The 19,480-nt window shown below is 38.8% G+C and overlaps 1 protein-coding gene across 5 annotated transcripts; it reads left to right on the plus strand.

Moving 5' to 3' along the window:
* Positions 1–6,216: 6,216 nt before the first annotated feature.
* On the plus strand, positions 6,217–18,427 carry SPART (spartin). Of its 5 annotated transcripts, XM_062615026.1 has the most exons (9): positions 6,218–8,299; positions 9,327–9,524; positions 10,504–10,608; positions 12,385–12,514; positions 13,288–13,482; positions 14,155–14,313; positions 14,392–14,482; positions 15,455–15,515; positions 16,615–16,732. In XM_062615026.1, the coding sequence occupies exons 1-8, from the start codon at positions 7,472–7,474 to the stop codon at positions 15,513–15,515; spliced, it is 1,767 nt and encodes a 588-aa protein (XP_062471010.1). In that variant the 5' UTR covers positions 6,218–7,471; the 3' UTR covers positions 16,615–16,732. The 5 variants fall into 5 exon arrangements, with proteins under 5 accessions (XP_062471012.1, XP_062471010.1, XP_062471011.1 ...); XM_062615027.1 differs by lacking the exons at positions 15,455–15,515; positions 16,615–16,732 and adding an exon at positions 14,573–15,448 and having other exon boundaries at positions 6,220–8,299; XM_062615024.1 differs by lacking the exon at positions 15,455–15,515 and having other exon boundaries at positions 6,231–8,299; positions 16,615–18,427.
* Positions 18,428–19,480: the final 1,053 nt, after the last annotated feature.

The raw sequence follows: 19,480 nt of genomic DNA on the forward strand, positions 1-19,480 counted from the left end.
TTCAAAAATAGTTGGAGTGACCTCTGGCAGTCAGGTTATTTAATCCTCTTAAGCTTTAGGCTCCACATTTACCTTCTGGTACTGAGATCCACCAGTGAGCTGTCTGTTTTTTTTTAATATACATTATTTTTTAATGAAGTAGGGTTTGCTGCTTCAGATGCAGAATGGTCAGTCAGATAGTTGAGATGTTAGTTTACAATATCAAATGGAACTCAGGTTTCCCTGTTGCATTGTAGTCTCTCTTGGTTCTGTCCCTGAAAGCTTCAGAGTGTTATCTGTACTGATAAATGGAAAAGGGCCATGGAATCAGCTCAAGCACTGAATTGATCTATGATTATCTGCAGTGGCCATTAGGTCCTTTCTTAGCTCTTGTTTTGGACCAGCTTTCTCCAAGGCGAGTTCCTCTAAATCTTATTTATCACAGAGTAGTACAGATCTGGGGCAATCTGGCCGTAGAATCAAAAGTTGGTTTGCAGTGCTCTAATAATTAGTAGTGCCCACTTTACCATTCATTTCAGCTTCAAAACAGAGAAAATAAGACTGCATTGTACAGAAATGGATTACAGATAAATATTAAAATATGCACAGTGCTTAAATACTGTATTAAGATCGTACACTGAAAATAATAATGACCGAAGATCTTCCTTGCATGCAGTCAAATTGCTGCTTAAATGTTCTGTTTCGGGGAACATGTCTTCTTGTGCTGTGAGGGAGCAATCCAGTTGGCTTATTTACTTTATAACATCCATAATTTTCTTTCCATTTTAATAAATTAATAAGAATAAATTCAGCTCTTCATAGAATAGTTAGGGTTGGAAGGGACCTTAAGATCATCTAGTTCCAACCCCCCTGCCATGGGCAGGGACACCTCACACTAAACCATGCCACCCAAGGCTCTGTCCAACCTGGCCTTGAACACCGCCAGGGATGGAGCATTTGTAACTTCCCTGGGCAACCCATTCCCGTGACTCGCCACCCTTACAGGAAAGAACTTCTTCCTTATATCCAATCTAAACTTCTCCTGTTTAAGTTTGAACCCGTTACGCCTTGTCCTATCACTACAGTCCCTAATAAACAGTCTATCCCCAGCATCCTTATAGCCCCCCTTCAGATACTGAAAGGCTGCTATGAGGTCTTCACATAGCCTTCTTTTCTCCAGGCTGAACAGCCCCAACTTTCTCAGCCTGTCTTCATATGGGAGCTGCTTCAGTCCCCTGATGATCTCTGTGGCCCTCCTCTGGACTTTTCCAACACTTCCATGTCCTTTATATGTTGAGGACACCAGAACTGCACACAGTACTCCAGGTGAGGTCTCACAAGAGCAGAGTAGAGGGGCAGGATCACCTCCTTTGACCTGCTGGTCACGCTTCTTTTGATGCAGCCCAAAATACAGTTGGCTTTCTGGGCTGCAAGTGCACACTGAAGCCAGCTCATGTTCATTTTCTCATCGAGCAGCACCCCCAAGTCCTTTCCCACAGGGCTGCTCTGAATCTCTTCTCTGCCCACCCTGTAGCTGTGCCTGGGATTGCTCCAACCCGGGTGTAGGACCTTGCACTTGGCATGGTTAAACTTCATGAGGTTGGCATCAGCCCACCTCACAAGCGTGTCGAGGTCCCTCTGGATGGCATTCCTTCTCTCCAGTGTATCAACCGAACCACACAGCTTGGTGCCATCAGCAAACTTGCTGAGGGCGCACTCAATCCCACTGTCCATGTCACTGACAAAGATGTTGAACAAGACCGGTCCCAACACCAGTCCCTGAGGGACACCACTCGTTACTGGTCTCCAGCTGGATATTGAGCCATTGACCACAACTCTTTGTGTGAGGCCATCCAGCCAGTTCTTTATCCACCAAGTGGTCTACCTGTCAAATTGATGTCTCTCCAATTTAGAGACAAGGATGTCGTGTGGGAAAGTGTCAGATGCTTTGCACAAGTCCAGGTAGATGACATCAGCTGCTCTACCCCTGTCCATCAGTTCTGTAGCCCCATCATAGAAGGCCACCAAATTGGTCAGGCAGGATTTCCCCTTGGTGAAGCCATGTTGGCTGTCACCAAGCACCTTGTTGTTTTTCATGTGCCTTAGCATGCCTTCCACGAGAATCTGCTCCAAGATTTTGCCAGGCATGGAGGTGAGACTGACTGGTCTGTAATTCCCTGGGTCATCCATTTTCCCCTTCTTGAAAATGGGGTTATATTTCCCTTTTTCAGTCGTCGGGAACTTCACCTGACTGCCATGATTCTTCAAATATGATGGACAGTGGCTTAGTAACTTCATTTGCCAGCTCCTTCAGGATCTGCGGATGGATTTCATTAGGTCCCATGGACTTGTGCATGTTCAGTTTCTTAAGATGGTCTCGAACCAGATCCTCTCCTACAGTGGGCCCAAGGTCTTCATTCTCACAGTCCCTGCATCTGCCTTCCAAGACTTGGGTGGTGTGGTCAGAGCATTTGCCAGTGAAGACTGAGGCAAAGAAGTCATTGAGAACCTCAGCCCTCTCCAAATCCAGGGTAGCCAGTTCTCCTTGTAGCTTCCGGAGAGGGCCCACATTGTCCCTGGTCTGTCTTTTATTTGCAACGTACATATAGAATCCCTTCCTGTTACCTTTCACATCCATAGCCAAGTTTAATTCTAACTGGGCCTTAGCTTTCCTAACCTGGTCCCTAGCTTCCCGGACAACATCCCTGTATTCTTCGCAGGCCGCCTGTTCTTGATTCCACCTTTTATAAGCCTCTTTTTTCCTTTGAATTTTCCTCAGCAGCTCCTTATCCACCCAAGGAGGTCTCCTGGCCCTCCTGCTGCACTTCTTCTACTTGGGATGCAACACTCCTGAGCTTGCAGTAGGTGATCCTTGAATATCAGCCAACAGTTTTGGGCCCCCCTGCCCTCTAGGGTTATATCCCATGGAACCTTACTAAGGAGGTTCCTTAAGAGGCCAAAGTCTGCTCTCTTGAAGCCCAGCGCAGTGAGCTTGCTGCATGCTCTTCTCACTGTCCTGAGAATCTTGAGCTCAACCATCTCATGATTGCTCCATCCAAGGCTTCCCTGGAGCGTCACATTTCCAACGAGCCCTTCCCTATTGGTGAGCACGAGGTCAAGCATGACACCTCTCCTTGTCGGCTCCTCTATTACTTGTAGGAGGAAGTTGTCTTCCACACAATCAAGGAACCTCCTGGATTGCTTGTGCCGGGCCATACTGTCCCTCCAACAGATACCAGGGTGGTTGAAGTCCCCCATGAAGGCTGACTTTCAGTTTTGTGTTAAAATTTACTCTGAATTCCTTCCTCCATTTCCTGACACTTTTCTACCCAAAGGCATGGTTTGGTGGTAACTGTACTGTGCACATACTGCAAACTTGGGATATTTCAGACAATTGGAGATGAGTTGCAGCATGCCCACTCTTTTGAACTGCTGAGTCTGCTTTTGTATCTCTGCCATGCACAGCCGTGCACTACTGCCGTGTATATGCTGATAGTGCTGACAGCTCCTTTTTCTTACAGACCTTTTTTAGCATTAATAAAGACTGAGCTTTAGCAAGAACAGTCATGGTAACAATGTGACAAGCATACAGTGAATAGTAAATTAATTGGCTCAAGTTGAAATGTAGCTATGACTTGAGGCTTTTACTTGATGTCTCTTCTTGTATAACAATTACTAGCAAAAGAATTATTTAGAATCTGGAATATCTTTGCCTCAGCCTTTTCTAACAAAAACAAATCAAAATCATGGGGCAAAGTAGACTAAGGTACTGCAGTTGTGTTCTCACAAATTAATTCTGTATCTTAAGAAGGGATTTTTCACGAGTACTAAAAATGTCAAAACACTAGATTTTGCTCATAAAGAAGTACAATGTGGTGTTAGGTAAAACTTGTCTATCTCAATCTTTTAAACATTTTCTGTTTCTACACTAATTTTTAAATTGGAATTCTTTACTATTAAGTTAATGTTAAATACTGTTAAATTGTTTTTCACCTTTATACCCCTCTCAAAGGAAAAATGGATTTTTCATTAGTAAATACAAGTATTGACAGAAGATGATGTGGTTTGGCAGTCCCTGGGGTTTTTTGCTAGCAAATAATTTGTTCATATTTCAAATGGTTAATGTGTAGATGATAAGATATGTGACATGGTTAAGTTTAATCTTTCATGTAAGGATCTAGCTCTATCCACAAACTTGTTAGATTTCTTTTCAGTTACTTTCAAGGTAATTGTTTTATTTTGTACTGGTTAGAAGCATGCTTGTAACTCCTAAACTAGGTGTCCTTGAGGGATATTAAATGTGCACTTATTCTTTATAGAATCATAGAATGATTTGGGTTAGAAGGGACCTTAAAACTCATCTAGTTCCAACCCCCTGCCATGGGCAGGGACAGCTTCCATTAGACCAGGTTGCTCCAAGCCCCATCCAGCCTGACCTTGAACACTGACAGGGATGGGGCAGCCACAGCTTCTCTGGACAGCCTGTTCCAGTGTCTCACCACTGTCATAATGAAGAATTTCTTTCTTGCATTTAATCAAAATCTGCCCTCTTTCAGTTTTAAACCATTCCCTTTTGTTCTATCCTACATGCCCTTGTAAAAAGTCTCTCTCCAGATTTCTTGTAGGCTTTTTTTAGGTATTGGAAGACTGTTAAAAGGTCTCCCTGGAGCCTTAGGTCCGCCAGGCTGAACAAACCCAACTCTCTCAGCCTGTCTCTATATGATAGATACTTCAGCCCTCTCATCATCTTTGTGACCTCCTCTGGACTTACTCAAGCAGGTCCATGTCCCTTTTGTGTTGGGGTCCCCAGAGCCATATGCAGCACTGCAGGTGGGGTCTCACAAGAACAGCCTAGAGAGAAGAGAGAATCACTTCCCTCGACCTGCTGGTTATGCTTCTTTTGATGCAGCATATGGTTGGCAGTATTGTTTCTCAGCTTAAATCAGAGATGCTGAGCCTGTTGGCAGAAAATGACTGCAGTCAACCAAAAAAATCTCCTTCAGCCCAAAATTCCTTTTTCCTCTATGTGAGGATAGAGCAGTGGGCAATGAGCCTTATGGCTTGAGTCACTGCTGGTATGCTCCACATGGGCAGCCTTCTCAAGCCATCATTGTTGTATTATGAGCTATGGACTGAAGTCGTGTATTTTGTCTGTTGCATGAAATTGGATTTTATGCATCATAAAAACAGAAATGTGCTCCAGATTACATGGTACATCTGTCATGTGACTGCAGATGCATCAGTCTCGTAAGTGGTATGTGCACTTAGATCATAAAGGATGTGGGACTAGAACATGACATTCCATCTTTGCCTGTTTAAAAATCTTTTCATGACCTGCATTTCTCTGTTTTTGTTGGAGTATAGAATTATATATATATATATGTTGGAGTGTATATATTTAATTTTCTAGATTATATATATTCATTTTTTTACTTTATTGATAAATTAGACTAAAAAAAGAAGAGATAGTAAATAAATGTAGATGCTACTTCAGAATTTATTAGAAGTCTGCATCTTAATAATTCTTCTTTCCTAATTTACTTTCTTCTTTTTATCCAGTATATTTAAAGAATCATAGAATCATAGAATAGTTAGGGTTGGAAAGGACCTTAAGATCATCTAGTTCCAATCCCCCTGCCATGGGCAGGGACACCTCACACTAAACCATGCCACCCAAGGCTCTGTCCAACCTGGCCTTGAACACCGCCAGGGATGGAGCATTCACAATTTCCCTGGGCAACCCATTCCAGTGCCTCACCACCCTTACAGGAAAGAATTCCTTCCTTATATCCAATCTAAACTTCCCGTTTAAGTTTTAACCCATTACCCCTTGTCCTGTCACTATGGTCCCTAACAAAGAGTCCCTCCCCAGCATCCCTATAGGCCCCCTTCAGATACTGGAAGGCTGCTATGAGGTGTCCACGCAGCCGTCTCTTCTCCAGGCTGAACAGCCCCAACTTTCTCAGCCTATCTGCATAGGGAGAGGTGCTCCAGTCCCCTGATCATCCTCGTGGCCCTCCTCTGGACTTGTTCCAACAGTTCCATGTCCTTTTTATGTTGAGGACACCAGAACGGCACACAATACTCCAGGTGAGGTCTCACAAGAGCAGAGTAGAGGGGCAGGATCACCTCCTTAATTAAAGAGACTAATGCAGTTGCTAAGTCTTTGGCTTAATAAGCCAAACTTAACTTTCTCTAGGAAAAGGTACTTGATTCGGCAGAAAACATCAGTAACTTCTGCACACCTCTTCTTGTTCTTGTGCAACTTGATAGAATGTGGCTCATCATTGTCTGATATCTCATCAATGCTTTGTACAGTGGCATTAATACTTCTGTATGTGTAATAGAAGTATTTTTTTTTGAACTTTGATTTTTACTTACCCCATTTTTTTTGTGTCTTGCTATCATTGTGATTTTATCTAGATTTTCCTCCTTTATTCCATCCAGTTTACAGCAGAGAATCATTGTTTTTCTTGAAAACACATGCTCTTTCATTTTTATATAGTACCCTATTTTTGTTGTCCACAACCATTATTTCCTAGTATAATAACCTGATTTTTCTGAATTGACAATGCCTCTCAACACTGTCAGCAAAAAAAATTTCACTGGAATTTTTTGCATTGTGTTTTGTAAACACTATCTTTGTCCAAGAATGATTTGTATTTACTGCATTTGGCCAGGACAGAAGATACACGTTCAATTAAAACATATACACATAAACCTGTTGGATTCTTTTCTGCTCTTCAGTTATTGAAATACACATGAGGCAGTCTGAGGAATACATTCATAGAACCTGCAACCTGCACATATTGGTGCTTCCAAGTTTTTGTCACCTGGAATGCAAGGAAGGGAGAACACCAGTTGTCTTTCTCACTTTATAAACCCTGTAAAGGAAATAAGTAATGCCCTGGTTTTATTTTGTAAAGCACAGCTTTAACTGTTCAGAGTATTTCTTCCCAGTCCTGTGTGTTGATGTTTACCAAGATTTGTTTAAGTCTGTTGAGTGCTTTCCCTTAAAATATTTAAATAAATATGTACTGATTTTTTTAAGTTCAGCCTTTATTTGAATTGGCAAAATGTTAACTGAAATTTTTTAATACCTTGAAGATTTTTTTAAAAAATCATCAAAAGTAAATTCTTAAACTTTTTTTTAGTCCTGTATTTGCTACTGATCTTAATTTTTTAAGATGGAAAATTTCATTTTGGGCATGTCCATATTCTTCTGATGTTTAACTTTTAAGAAATACATGTCTGATGTAACTAGATATGATAGTTATAGGTTTCTTGCTGTCTTGAAATCACGTATTCTAAATCTGAAGGTTATTAGGCGATAACCGTAACATATCAGACGCTGTACCAAGCAGCTAGTTAGCTTTCTGCTAATACATGCAGTATGGTCATCACTAGAAACTAATTAGAAAGCATTTTATTCTAAGGTAAATATTGTTTGGCTTTATAAATATTTTTAATAATTTTTATACAGTTTACAGTAATGGAACAGCTGCAGGATCCCATTATGCAAGAAGATGCAAATATTAAAGCTATTAATGAAGAGTACAGGAAAGCCTTTCTTTTTATTAATAAAGGACTGAATACAGATGAACTGGGTCAGAAGGAAGAGGCAAGAACTTATTATAAGCAAGGGCTTGACCACTTGCTCCGAGGAATTAGCATTCCATCACAGGGCCCTGCATGCATAGGGTCCCAGTGGGAGTCTGCTAGGCAAATGCAACAGAAGATGAGGGAGACCCTGCAAAACGTTCACATTCGACTTGGCATTCTAGAACAAAACACCCCACCTGTACAAGCGAGTCCTGCTGTGATGGATGCCCCTGATGGGGTGCCCAGGTTGTACCCGTCTGTTCCTTCCAAAGAAAAGCCAGAAAGACCCCCTGCCCCTAATTCTCTACTTGTACCAAGTCAGCCACCTGCAGCAGATGGAAGTGTTGCAGCTGTGAGCCCAGGGCAAATTCCAGCTATGAGTCCATCTGCAAAACCTCTTTGTCTGCCAAATGAAGCACCTCCTGCCTATACTCCTCAAGCTACCAATGGCCATTTTACTGTGTCCTATGGCACAGACTCTGGGGAGTTTTCTTCTGTAAGTGAGGACTACTACAGCAAGTGTACTCAGCCACCTCCCCTTGAAAACCTGGGAGTGGATGCAGATGAGCTGATCTTGATTCCTCAAGGGGTACAGATATTCTTCGTGACTCCTGATGGGCAGGTTAGTGCTCCTTCATATCCTGGATATCTGCGCATTGTGAAGTTCTTGGATACGGATAGCGAGACGGCCCAGAATCGTCCACCTGCATTTCTTCAGGTAACAGGAAAATAGTTTTGTCCTTTAATAAAATTTCAAGAGCTGTTACAAAATTTTAAAAGGCAATCATCTTTAAGTTCTTGCTCTGTGTGGTAGGATGTTGGAAAAAAGTTTTATGCAAATTCACATTTTTATGACTTTTTCTGCAAAAATTGTGTCTTTCCAAGGATGTCAAGTTCTGACTGTTTTGATGAATTCTGTTTTCTAAAGGAGCGTACTTAACTTTTCATAAAATTAACTTCCCTTTCCTCATTTAGAGAAGACATGTTGATTTGCCTGTGTAACATGTCAGTGTAAAACAGGGTGGTGCACTACCCACTTAACTCTCAACTAGTGAGAAGTTATTGCAGTTAGGACAACTGATAATTAGAAATTTGAGGGCCATATTAATCCAGACTCTGAACTGCAAATAAAGAAGGTGCATTATTTGCATTTTTACAGTCCATGCTTGCTTCATGTAAGCATATTCTGTAACATACATTGTGTTTCTGGTCTGGTTTCTGACTTTGGATCTTCTTGTTGTTGCTAAGACTGGCTGCTGAAAGTCTCATCAGTGAAGGGGAAACTTAGAGGAACAAACAAAAACTTCTTCCTGGCTTGGGATCTCCTGTTTCACCTCCACCTGTGTTAGCAGTCTTCAACAATCGCTCAGTGAAAGCCATGTCTTCTTTATCCTATCATATAAACCTGTCCTGAATCTGCAGGAAATTACAGGCCCTGTGAATCCTGACTTGTTTGGCAGTGCTTTTCATCTGCTTCTGTACCTGGGCCTTATCACTAGACCTTATTTAAGAGGCTACTAGCCCAAATTATAGTCCTGTGAAAATTAGTATTTTCTCTACATTAGACTGTCAGAGCAAATCAAGAATATTTCCATAGTGATAGGCTTTTTTTTTCTTGATTGCATACAGCTATTTTATTTTTCGTACTAAACAGAAGATCAAGTTTATGGTGCTTATCAGTATGTCCTACCTGGCTTTCTTTTTTAAAGCATCCGTTAATTCCTTTATGTACTTCTTGTTTCTAGGTCTGTGACTGGTTATATCCTCTAATGCGTAACCAGTCTCCTGTTCTGTGCTGCAATACTGGAGTCTACATGTTCCCTGACACAATGTCCCAGATACCGGGATCCTACGTGGGACTAGTGCTGTCTTCAGAACTTCCAGCAGCTGACAGAGAGCTGTTTGAGGATCTCTTAAAACAGATGTCTGACCTTCGAATCCAGGTACATTTCTGGGCTATTTTAAGCTAATAAAGAGAGGTGTAAATGATCAATAAATTCTCCCATTTACAGTTAGTTGTGTAAAACTGCGAAGTTCTGTTTCTTGCTTGGTAAGCTCACCAGAGAGAAACAGATAAAGTAGCCAAGATTAAGCAACCTAGTAATGAAACTGTAGGTCTTGTGAGATAGGAGGAAAGAATGTTTTAAATACTAAATAGTAAGCCCAGAGAGGAAATGGAGACCATTTTTTATATTTTCTCTATTTTTTTCCAAAAGGTAACATAGAACCCAAATGGAATTTTGTGTTCAGAAGAAAACATGGTTGTGTAGTTTTCATGATACTGTTCTTGGAATATTGTGCCGAAATGTTTACAGTTCAAAAATGTTAAGGTGCTTCAGAGACAATCTGTGAAAATAGTGTGTACCTCAAAAACCTGCCTTCAAATGGGATCTCAGAACAGATAAATCTAGTGCCTTATTGCAGTAAGATACTGACTAATTAAAAAAAATAGAAAAAAACCCATAGTCTTAACAAATACAGAGTAAGAGAAAGTGACTAGAAACAAATGAAATATCTTACTATAAGAGCACTGGTGCACCATGTCAGGAAGAACAGTAATCAGTGACTACTTAAAAGCTCATAAGAAGATTGTATCTTCTCATGAAAGATAGAATCTTGTTGAATCACCAAGATTTGAATGCAGTGATGATGCAGGACCAGTTTGCAGCATGCCATGTGGGCAGAGTTCTGCTATGGTATAAATCCTGTTGAGTTCAGCAGGGAATTTCACTAGCAAAAGAGGCCCCTAGTTTTTACTTAAAATGGAGAAGTAGTACAGAATAATGTGATGCTTCAGTGCAGGAATTAATGGGTAAAATCTGTTGGTTTTCCTGCTTAGAAGTAGTTCAAATTTGGTATCTCATTAGTTCCTTGTCCTAAAATTCCATGTTTTTATTAATGTTCCCTGATACAATGTCACAGGTGCCAGGATCCCATGAGAGAGTAGGGTTATCTTCAGAGCTCCCAGCAACTGAGAGAGTGCATTTTGAAGATAAATTTAAACAGATGTCTGGCCACAAAGTCCAGGTAAATTCTAGGACAGTGATTCCAAATTTTATTAGTAAAATTGTCACTGAACAAAAAAACATGGCTTTTTTATACATGTTGGAGCTGTTGAGCTTTCAGACTCGATAGACAGCTGCAGTGCATGCTGTGCCCTGTAGGGCTTGGGGTTTTTTGATTGTTTTTTTTTTGTTTGGTTGGTTGGTTGGTTTGTTTTTTTTTTATTTTTGTTAGTTTGTTTTTCTGTTAAGAGCTGATTCAGTTACTGCAGGCTACCACATTTTGCAGATCAGCAGATTTCTGGAGTCTTAAAACCTGTGATATAGCACAAATATTTCAACGCCTGGTCTGATGGCCATTTAATATGTCTATTTTACATAGTACTCATGAGGGTCTAAGTAACAACTATATTTAATGTAATTATAGTCCTGAGTCACCTGTCTTACCAGAGAATCCATTTCTGCTCCTTAGGATAGTTCTTAGAAGTCTTGTTAACTGTTTTTCTACACCAGGCTGTGGTGTAGCTAAGTTATATCTGGAACATAGTTTTGGGGTTTTTTGTTTTGTTGTTTTTTTTTTTTTTTTTTGTTTTGTTTTTTTTTTGTTGTTGTTGTTGTTGTTGTTGTTTTTCTTCTCCTGCCCAGCCTCCAAAGGATTTTGATCACAGGCTAAAGACGTTTCTTGAACATGAAATTTCACACTGCTGTCAAGCAGTAACTGATGATACAGTACATGTCAGCAATAGATTGTTAACCTTCTGGGTGCAACCTTCTAAGTCTTAATCTACTCTTTTCTGTTAATGTTGGGTTTATTTTCTTTTGCTGCAACAGTCATCTTTGTGTGATACTCTGCTTTTAGTCCAGTAAATATTTGTGGGAAATCTTAAGAATTCCATGTGATATCAAATACTATTCTATATTGTGTACTCTATTCTGCTTATAGTTTCCATCTAAGAATACAGACTCTTCTAGACTAAACAAAAATATTTTTTCTTTCTGTCCATCATTAACCAGCAGTGTTTCAATTGCTGACATTTTTACTTTTACATTAGAATAATCCTAAAATAGAATCTCAACAAAAACCTAAATTACTAATTTTTTTTTGCTTTCTGTAATTAAAGTTTAATTATACATTCTTTGTGAACTGTCTAAAGGGATGTTACACTTTTTAGAAACACTAACCAGACTGTGGTGGTGGTTTGTATGTTTGAATGATTAACACCTACTCCAGAAACTCCAGTGTTTGACATGAAACTATACAGAACCCATCTATCCAACTTTAAATTTGGAGCAGTATCATGCACAGCTTAATGTGTTCCTTGGCTGTGCCAGTCTGCAAAAACATCAACAGCACATATGATGAATAATCTCCTTTATTTTTACATTTTGAGGAAAGGATGAGGAGCAAAACAACCAGAACAGCTGCATTCTTTTAATGCAGCTGTATTCTGTGACCAAAGACTTAAGTTCCCATATTGAATAACAGAGTTGACTTCCCTCTGAGAAGATAAAAACGATAAAGGACAAGTCTCATCTTTTGGCAGTGTTGGCAAGCGCATCTTTTTGTTACTGGATGAAGAAAGCATACAGAAAATGCTGAACTTTCTGATAAGCTTTTTTGAATGCACAGCTTATCTGTGCAAAAGTAGTTGCATCACAAATTTTCCTTGAGTTTCTGGGCACTGACCCGAGGAATGCACAACATTAACATGATTTGATAACGGATTTGTATGATCTAAAACAGAAATCCTGATGATAATGTTGCAAATTAGATTCTCAGGTGTTTACTTTCCCTTTTTAGCCTTCAGATACCTCTGGTGATGCAATTAACTTGTCTCAGACTGTACGGATTGAACCACAACCTGAAGGAGCAGAAAATCAGAAAGAATTGCCAGAATGGAGTGAGAAAGTTGCCCATGGAATCTTGTCAGGTACTGTTGTAATAAGGGGATTGTGTTGAATATGAACTGCTGTGAGTAACATTTTAACAGTATTTTCACCTAAATCCATGTGGGCTGGTAAAAGCTGAGTGGTCAGAAGTAGTTGTTCATCAGTTCCGTTTGTGATCATCTAATGTATACTTTGAGCTTTATGAAAGCAGTGCAGAATTTAAATCCGTTGCCAACAGTCTTGCTTATTGCAAATGAGGTAGGCTTCTTATTTGAGTAAATACTAGGATTTAAATGTTACTCAAACCACTGAGACAGAACAATTTTACTCCTGTACAAGCAGTTATATTAAACCAGGCATGTATCTGCAGATAAACTGTTGTGTTTTTTTTTAATTTGAGAAACTCTGGAAATACTAATGAATATTCACTGATTGTAATAAAGATGAATCCGCTAGGAGGACTAGAGAGTTGGGTTGTGTGTTTTCAGAAGGTAACAGCAGCGAGATATGCAGTTCTATCACGTCTGACCCAGCTGCGGCTTGGATATCTGTCAAAAACAGAGTATCTGTATTAAGCTGAGGTCTGGATGAGGGATGGCTGTATTAAACTTCAGTAAAGTGAACTTAAAAAAAGTGGGCCATGTAGGAGAATAAAACAGCTGCAGGAATTCATGGTGGCCTGTTCAGGGAAGATTATAATTGCGGGCTGTGTTTCAGGAATGTTTCCAGTGTTGCAGAGGTAGAGGAGGGAAAGCTGTAGGAATTGTAGTCTGTGAAGTTGTATAGTGTAAGAAAATCAATTTTTGCCTTGAAGGTGCATCTTGGGTAAGCTGGGGCCTAATAAAAGGCGCAGAATATACTGGTAAAGCTATACATAAAGGAGCTTCTAAACTGCGAGAACACATCCAACCAGAAGAAAAACCTCTGGAAGTCAACCCAACTGTAGCAAAGGGACTTCATGTAGCAAAACAGGCTACTGGAGGAGCTGTGAAAGTCAGCCAATTCTTAGGTAAAAATTTGCATCTCATAGTATATTATATTTTTGTCTGAATAAATATTCTGTAAAATGAGATCTGGTTTCTCTAGCCAATAAACTAGAGAAGGGACTGATCCAATGAAATCCAGAGATCAGTAGTTTTTGCCTTGTTATCTCCTGCGAGTGACATGTTTTAGGACTAATGTTTATTATTTGGCCTTGAGGCATCCTTTTCTTTCCTAAAAGAATATACTGTACAGTCTTAAAGTTTAAAAGAAAATTGTGCTGGATGTTATAAAACTACTCTGAAGAGCTGGAGAGATTGTAAGAAAGGCATTTCCAGAAGTCAGGGCAGAGAAGAAACAGCATGTTCCCTATCTGTGATAGGGATTGGGGATAACAAAACAATGGAAATGGTTTCTTGAAATTTGAGTGTGAGACTAGTGTGTCCTTTGAAGTGCTGTTTAGCCATACTTGTTTCTTAGGAATTGGAGCTGAATCTGAAATTAAGAGAATCTGAAAAATAAGATTGCTTCTGTATCAATTGGGTACTTAAGCATGGATTGAAGCCTGTCATTGAAATAAGCAGATTAAATAGAAGCAACACTGAGCACTTCAGTGTGCTTCTAATTAGATGTAAGAACCTTTAAAGGAAGATGTTCTATGTTTGTACTAAATAATCTGCATACTATTATTTTGTGGTAGTCGAGGGAGTCTGTTCCATAGCAAGCTGTGTTGGGAAGGAGCTGGCTCCGCACGTAAAGAAGCATGGCAGCAAATTAGTTCCAGAGTCCCTCAAGAAAGATAAAGACGGCAAATCCACATTGGATGGTGCTCTGGTGGTAGCAGCAAGTGGAGTTCAAGGTAATAGAAATCCCATATGATTTTTTAATTGCATACTTTTCAATGCTGTGGACTCAAATAAGCTGATCATTTTTACAGGGTTTTCAACAGTGTGGCAAGGTTTAGAAAGTGCAGCGAAGTGCATTGCTAAAAGCGTTTCAACTGAGACTGTAAAAACTGTCAAATACAAGTAAGTTATGTTTTTATTGTTTTTATGTTCTACAGAGTAGAACATTGTGTTTGATTACTGACAAAAGAAAAAAAAGCTTACAAATTGCAGGGAAGGTGACTGAAGTACCAGCTTTGCTCTAATTATGCAGCACATGATAAGCTGCTAAGTGCACAGTAATGAGCATCTCCTGTAAGTAAAAATATGAAATGAGTAAATGATTGTGTTTTTTTAAGCTCTCTTCTAGAAGCATTATAACTTCAGGCTATGCTATAAATAATGTTCAGTTATGTGTCTTTGTGCTACAATATAATGTCATTATGAAAAAAGTTACTGATTCAAACCTCTCAGCTCTGATCCTGAATTTATGTAAACTTAGTTAAATTTAAGAGAAATGGAAGAACTTCATCTCTTGGCAGGTCTGGCTAAAGGAAGTAGGTACAAAAAAAATTGTGTAAGGAAATCTAAGGCATTAATAGCAATAATGAGATAGTCTCAACTTGCAAAATACAGATGTTCTTAGAAAAAGATAATGGGGAGAGAGGGTAGTAACATTTTAGATTAAGATGATGTTGGTAAAATGATAGACCAAAAAGGAGTGCCTGTACTGAAAAATGCAGTCAAGAATACAGGAATATATTGAAATGACTGCAAAATGCGCTCCTCAAAAAAAGTGCAGTAGGTATAGTTGAAAGTGAAGAGCCAATGAACATGTAGGTTAAGTGACATCGGTGGTAAGTGTAGCGAGAGATGTTCAAAAGGATTGCTGGAAGTGCATAGAGTACTAGGAGAAGGTAACAATGTAAACATGAGCATATAGCATTAAATGGATTGGCATTCAGGGTTGTGTTGTGATGTGTTAAAATAGAAGGCTAAATAATGAAGTTCTAGTCAGTGGTGCCTTATTGCTAACATTTGTGTTCAGTAGGAATTCTGGGAGGTATTGTACTGGTACTTGTTTCGCATAAATTCACATTAATGTTTTTGTTCTAGATATAAAGATAGGAAATACGAAGATCAACAGCCAACAGCCACTAAGAGTGAAAAACAATAAGTAATTAAATGTTGCAGTTAATTACAATTGAAAATACTTCAGATGTGATCTTTAAAATATATATATGTGTGTGTGTGTGTATATATATATATAAAAATACTCTGTCTTTTGGAAGCTGGCTTTTGTTTTGGTGACAAAGATATCTGCCCCTCAAAGTACTCCAATGAATGAGTTAAATTCCACAAAGCTAACAAAGCATCACCACAATGTCTCTAAATCAACAACAAAATCAGCTAAAACTTAACTGCACAACCTTTGTGGATGGAATTATAAAGAGATCCTCATCATATGTGCGTGTTGATCAGAACTGGGGGAAAATGTAGCTTTGGAAGTAATATTTTTGCCAAAGAACCATGCTACTACCTTGGTGGGGTTTTTATGACAATTTGAACAACTGCAGTATCTACATTTACCCAACTTTTTTCTTAGAACAGAAAAAAAAAAACAGTTACAAATTGGAACTAGCATGCCAACGTGTTGCTGTTACACCAGACATAGCATCATATTATGCTATGTACAACAGGTGAAGGTGACACAGGACAAGTACTAACCAAGCACTATGATGGCAGTGGTGGTACCAGCTGAGGAAAAAATATGCCTGAGGTGATTCCAGTCCCTTTTTTCTGTAACAAGTGAGAAGGCAGGACAGTATTTGCCCTCCCTTCTCCTCAGTGTTGCCACCCATGGTACAGACTGAGAAGGTTTAGCAGCTGTGGGCCTAGTTGTGAGGACTTACAGGGGATAGGACTTACAGGGATATTTACCTAAGAACTTAGGTGGAAAAGTACTTGGGGGGGGGTATTGCAAACAACTTCCCCCCTTATGGTTATGCAGATAAGCATTTTGTTTTTCAAAACTAGAGAGGAAGGAAGGAGAAAGGCTGGAAGGTTTTATGAGGAAAAAGTGAAGAATCATATTGGTAATCCATCTGATAGAGGAGCAGCCCTTACTCAAATGGCTTGGTTATTTCTAATTCTTTATACATTCAGGCTGTGTGATTATTATTTGTTCTTGGCAATGCTTAAATTTTTGTTTTCAAATTCCAGTGAAGATTAAAATAGTAAGTATATCAATCTACAAAACTGCTGTCTTTCTTTAGGTATGGAGATGATGCTGGCCATGCTACAGACAATGCTATGAATTCTGCAATCAATGTTGGTGTGACAGCATTTAACATTGACAATATTGGTATCAAGGCTGTTGTAAAGAGAACTGCAAAGGAAACCGGACATGCTGTGTTGGATGAATATAAAGTATTGGATAATAAGAAGAAGGATAAAAAATGAAAGCATTGAAATAGTTCTCAAAGCCTTACATTAGAGATGGAACTTCCTATTTAGAAGTCACTACATTGCTAATCTGCAATTTAACACAAATCACGCTGTACTTTTCAATCAACTGTTACTTAATTTGATATGAAAATTTAATAGTAGGAAGGGTGTTTATGCAAGGAAAAATGAAAATTGTCTTAATTCCTTGTTGGGTATTGAACAAGGGTTTTAAACAACTGAATCAGGGCTTTAGACAATGGGACAGATAATGAGTTTGCAGTTAATAACTTGCCTCTTTAAGCACTTTTTCAAAATATAAAATGAACTAGATTAATATAGAAATACTGTTGTGAATATTTTTGGAATCCTTTATATTTGTAAGGAAGGTAGTGATACAGAAACAAATAGGATTAATAATTGCGGAACAAGTAGGATTTCTAGTTTTATTTTTTAACTGTTCTGAAGAGTTAGTTTTACAAAACCAGCCTTGTCTTATTTAATATGCACTGCTAAAATAAGCTTTGTGTTTCATTGTTTTGTAGATAATTTCCTTTTTTGGCTATCAAACAGCTAATCTTATCCAAAGTTCATGTTAGAAGAAGTGAAAGATGAGCCTCAGGTAACTAGGTATTTATTCCCTTTAAAACTTTTTTTTTCTTTTTTTCATCCAGCATATAAGCAAACCAAAGATATGAAGCATCTCTAGTAAAAGAGGGTATTTACAACTGTAGACAAATGTATTCTTTAGTTGGCTCCATAAGGAATATACAAATATTTTTTTGAGATTTTTATGTAAAGGATGAGTATATTTTTGCGTAAATTATTCTTCTGTGAAAACAGAAAATTCCATTATTATTCTATAGAGGACACTAGGAACTTCTATGCATTCTGTATTTTTCAGCCAATTCAGAAAGATGCAGAGTATATACTATGGCCTCCTAATGGCAGATACAGAATCACAGAACCTTAGACTGTTTGGGTTAGAAAGGACCTTAAGATAATTTAGTTCCAACCCCCCTGCCATGGGCAGGGACACTTCCCACTAGACCAGGTTTCTCAAGGCCCTGTCCAGCCTGGCTTTGAACACTGCCAGGGATGGAGCATTCACAGACAATATGTATTTGCTTCAAGAAGTAGTTCTAACAGCATCTTTATTCCGTTAAATTCATAGTTGCACGAGGTTTGTCTTTAAAGGGTATGAAGACAAGCCCTCTTAATGGAGAGGTGTGTGGATGAGAATAGACATGACTGTGTAGGTTATCCTGTTCCTAGTGCAGTGTGAAATAACTCCATTTGTAGAACCATTGAAATGCTTTCACACTGTTTATTTAACAGTTCACTGTTGAGTTTCAAAGCTGCTACATATTCTAATATTGGCTGAACCTGTAGCAAGCAGAACTCTTATCACTTTAAAACTTATCTCCATTTCATGTGAATGGAGAAAATAACTATAATTTGTTGTTAGCAAATGGTATTTGCATCACATTGGAAAAAATAAATAACTAATGATGTTAGAATGGTAATAGATGCACATTTTGTCGTGGCTACTGTAGGTGTGTACTTAGGGTGAGAAATGTGAAAAAAAGGATCTAACCACTTGAAGTGTAATGATTTATGGAAATAAAGATGATGTCAAAGTTGGTTAATCTGTGCTTGGCTTTTTTATGACTTGAAGCTACTGTATGGATCAGTGAGTGGAAAGACTAGGACTTCTGAAGTAATAAAAGAATAGTATTAGGGTATGTGTACAATAGAAACAGGCTCATCAGTTAGAACTTAAAATACTTCAAATTAAAAATGCCCGTCAAAAGCATACTGCAAGAATTTCTGTTACTACAGACTGTCACTTGCCAGCAAGTGTAACCAGTTTAAGACTACTAAAGGTTCCATGCTAGCAGAAGCATTTTTGTTCTTATGGGCTGCATTTACAACAGGAATGTATGTATTTGCATCTTGCTCATATTTTGGTTTTGCATATACTCATACCTTTAGTTTCATCTGTAAACCATCAGAACCACAAGTTGTATTAAAGCAACAGTTAAGATTGAAGTGTTCAAGTCTTCAAGAGACCAAGTTGTAGCAAACTTAGGAAAAAGGTTTAAATGCCATCCCTATCACGCAAGCATTATTGTCCTGTTCAACCTGCTATTCTCTTCACGTGTACTCAGTCTTTCATATTTGTTTCAAAGTAGATTAAAGTTGGTTGCTTTTTTTTCCACTAATGCCTACCATATTTTACAATTTTTAATGTGATACATCCATTATATTTCCTTTTACATTGTTCCAAAATTTAATTAATTTCCCCCTCTCAAAGTAGTATAACTCACAATTTACCCTGCTTCAGCTGTTACTGCTTGGGCCCTGGGCAGCAAATCCATAGGCTTCTCCCCATTTCCTCTACCATAAACAACACCCTTCACACACTTCCTACCTTACCTGTTCTCTTTATACACTATAGGCACTAAGCTCTTTAAGCCTTACATCTTAGGTTGTTTTCTGTTGCCAGCTTGGTTTTGTTCCTTCTTTGAACACTGAACATCACTTGATGTATGGCAGTCCTAGAAGCAGTCTTACTAGCCTGTTTATTGAGTGAACCACTACCTGATTTCCTAATGCATTCCTATTTCCAAATGAATTTATTTGAAGTCTTGTGCTAGAATAGTGCTCTCTGATCTCGTCTTGAGAATATTACTT

This window comes from Pezoporus occidentalis, unplaced genomic scaffold (genome assembly GCF_034315485.1).
Source record: "Pezoporus occidentalis ecotype Australia unplaced genomic scaffold, CSIRO_AGI_Poc_V1 ctg18, whole genome shotgun sequence".
NCBI lineage: Eukaryota > Metazoa > Chordata > Aves > Psittaciformes > Psittacidae > Pezoporus > Pezoporus occidentalis.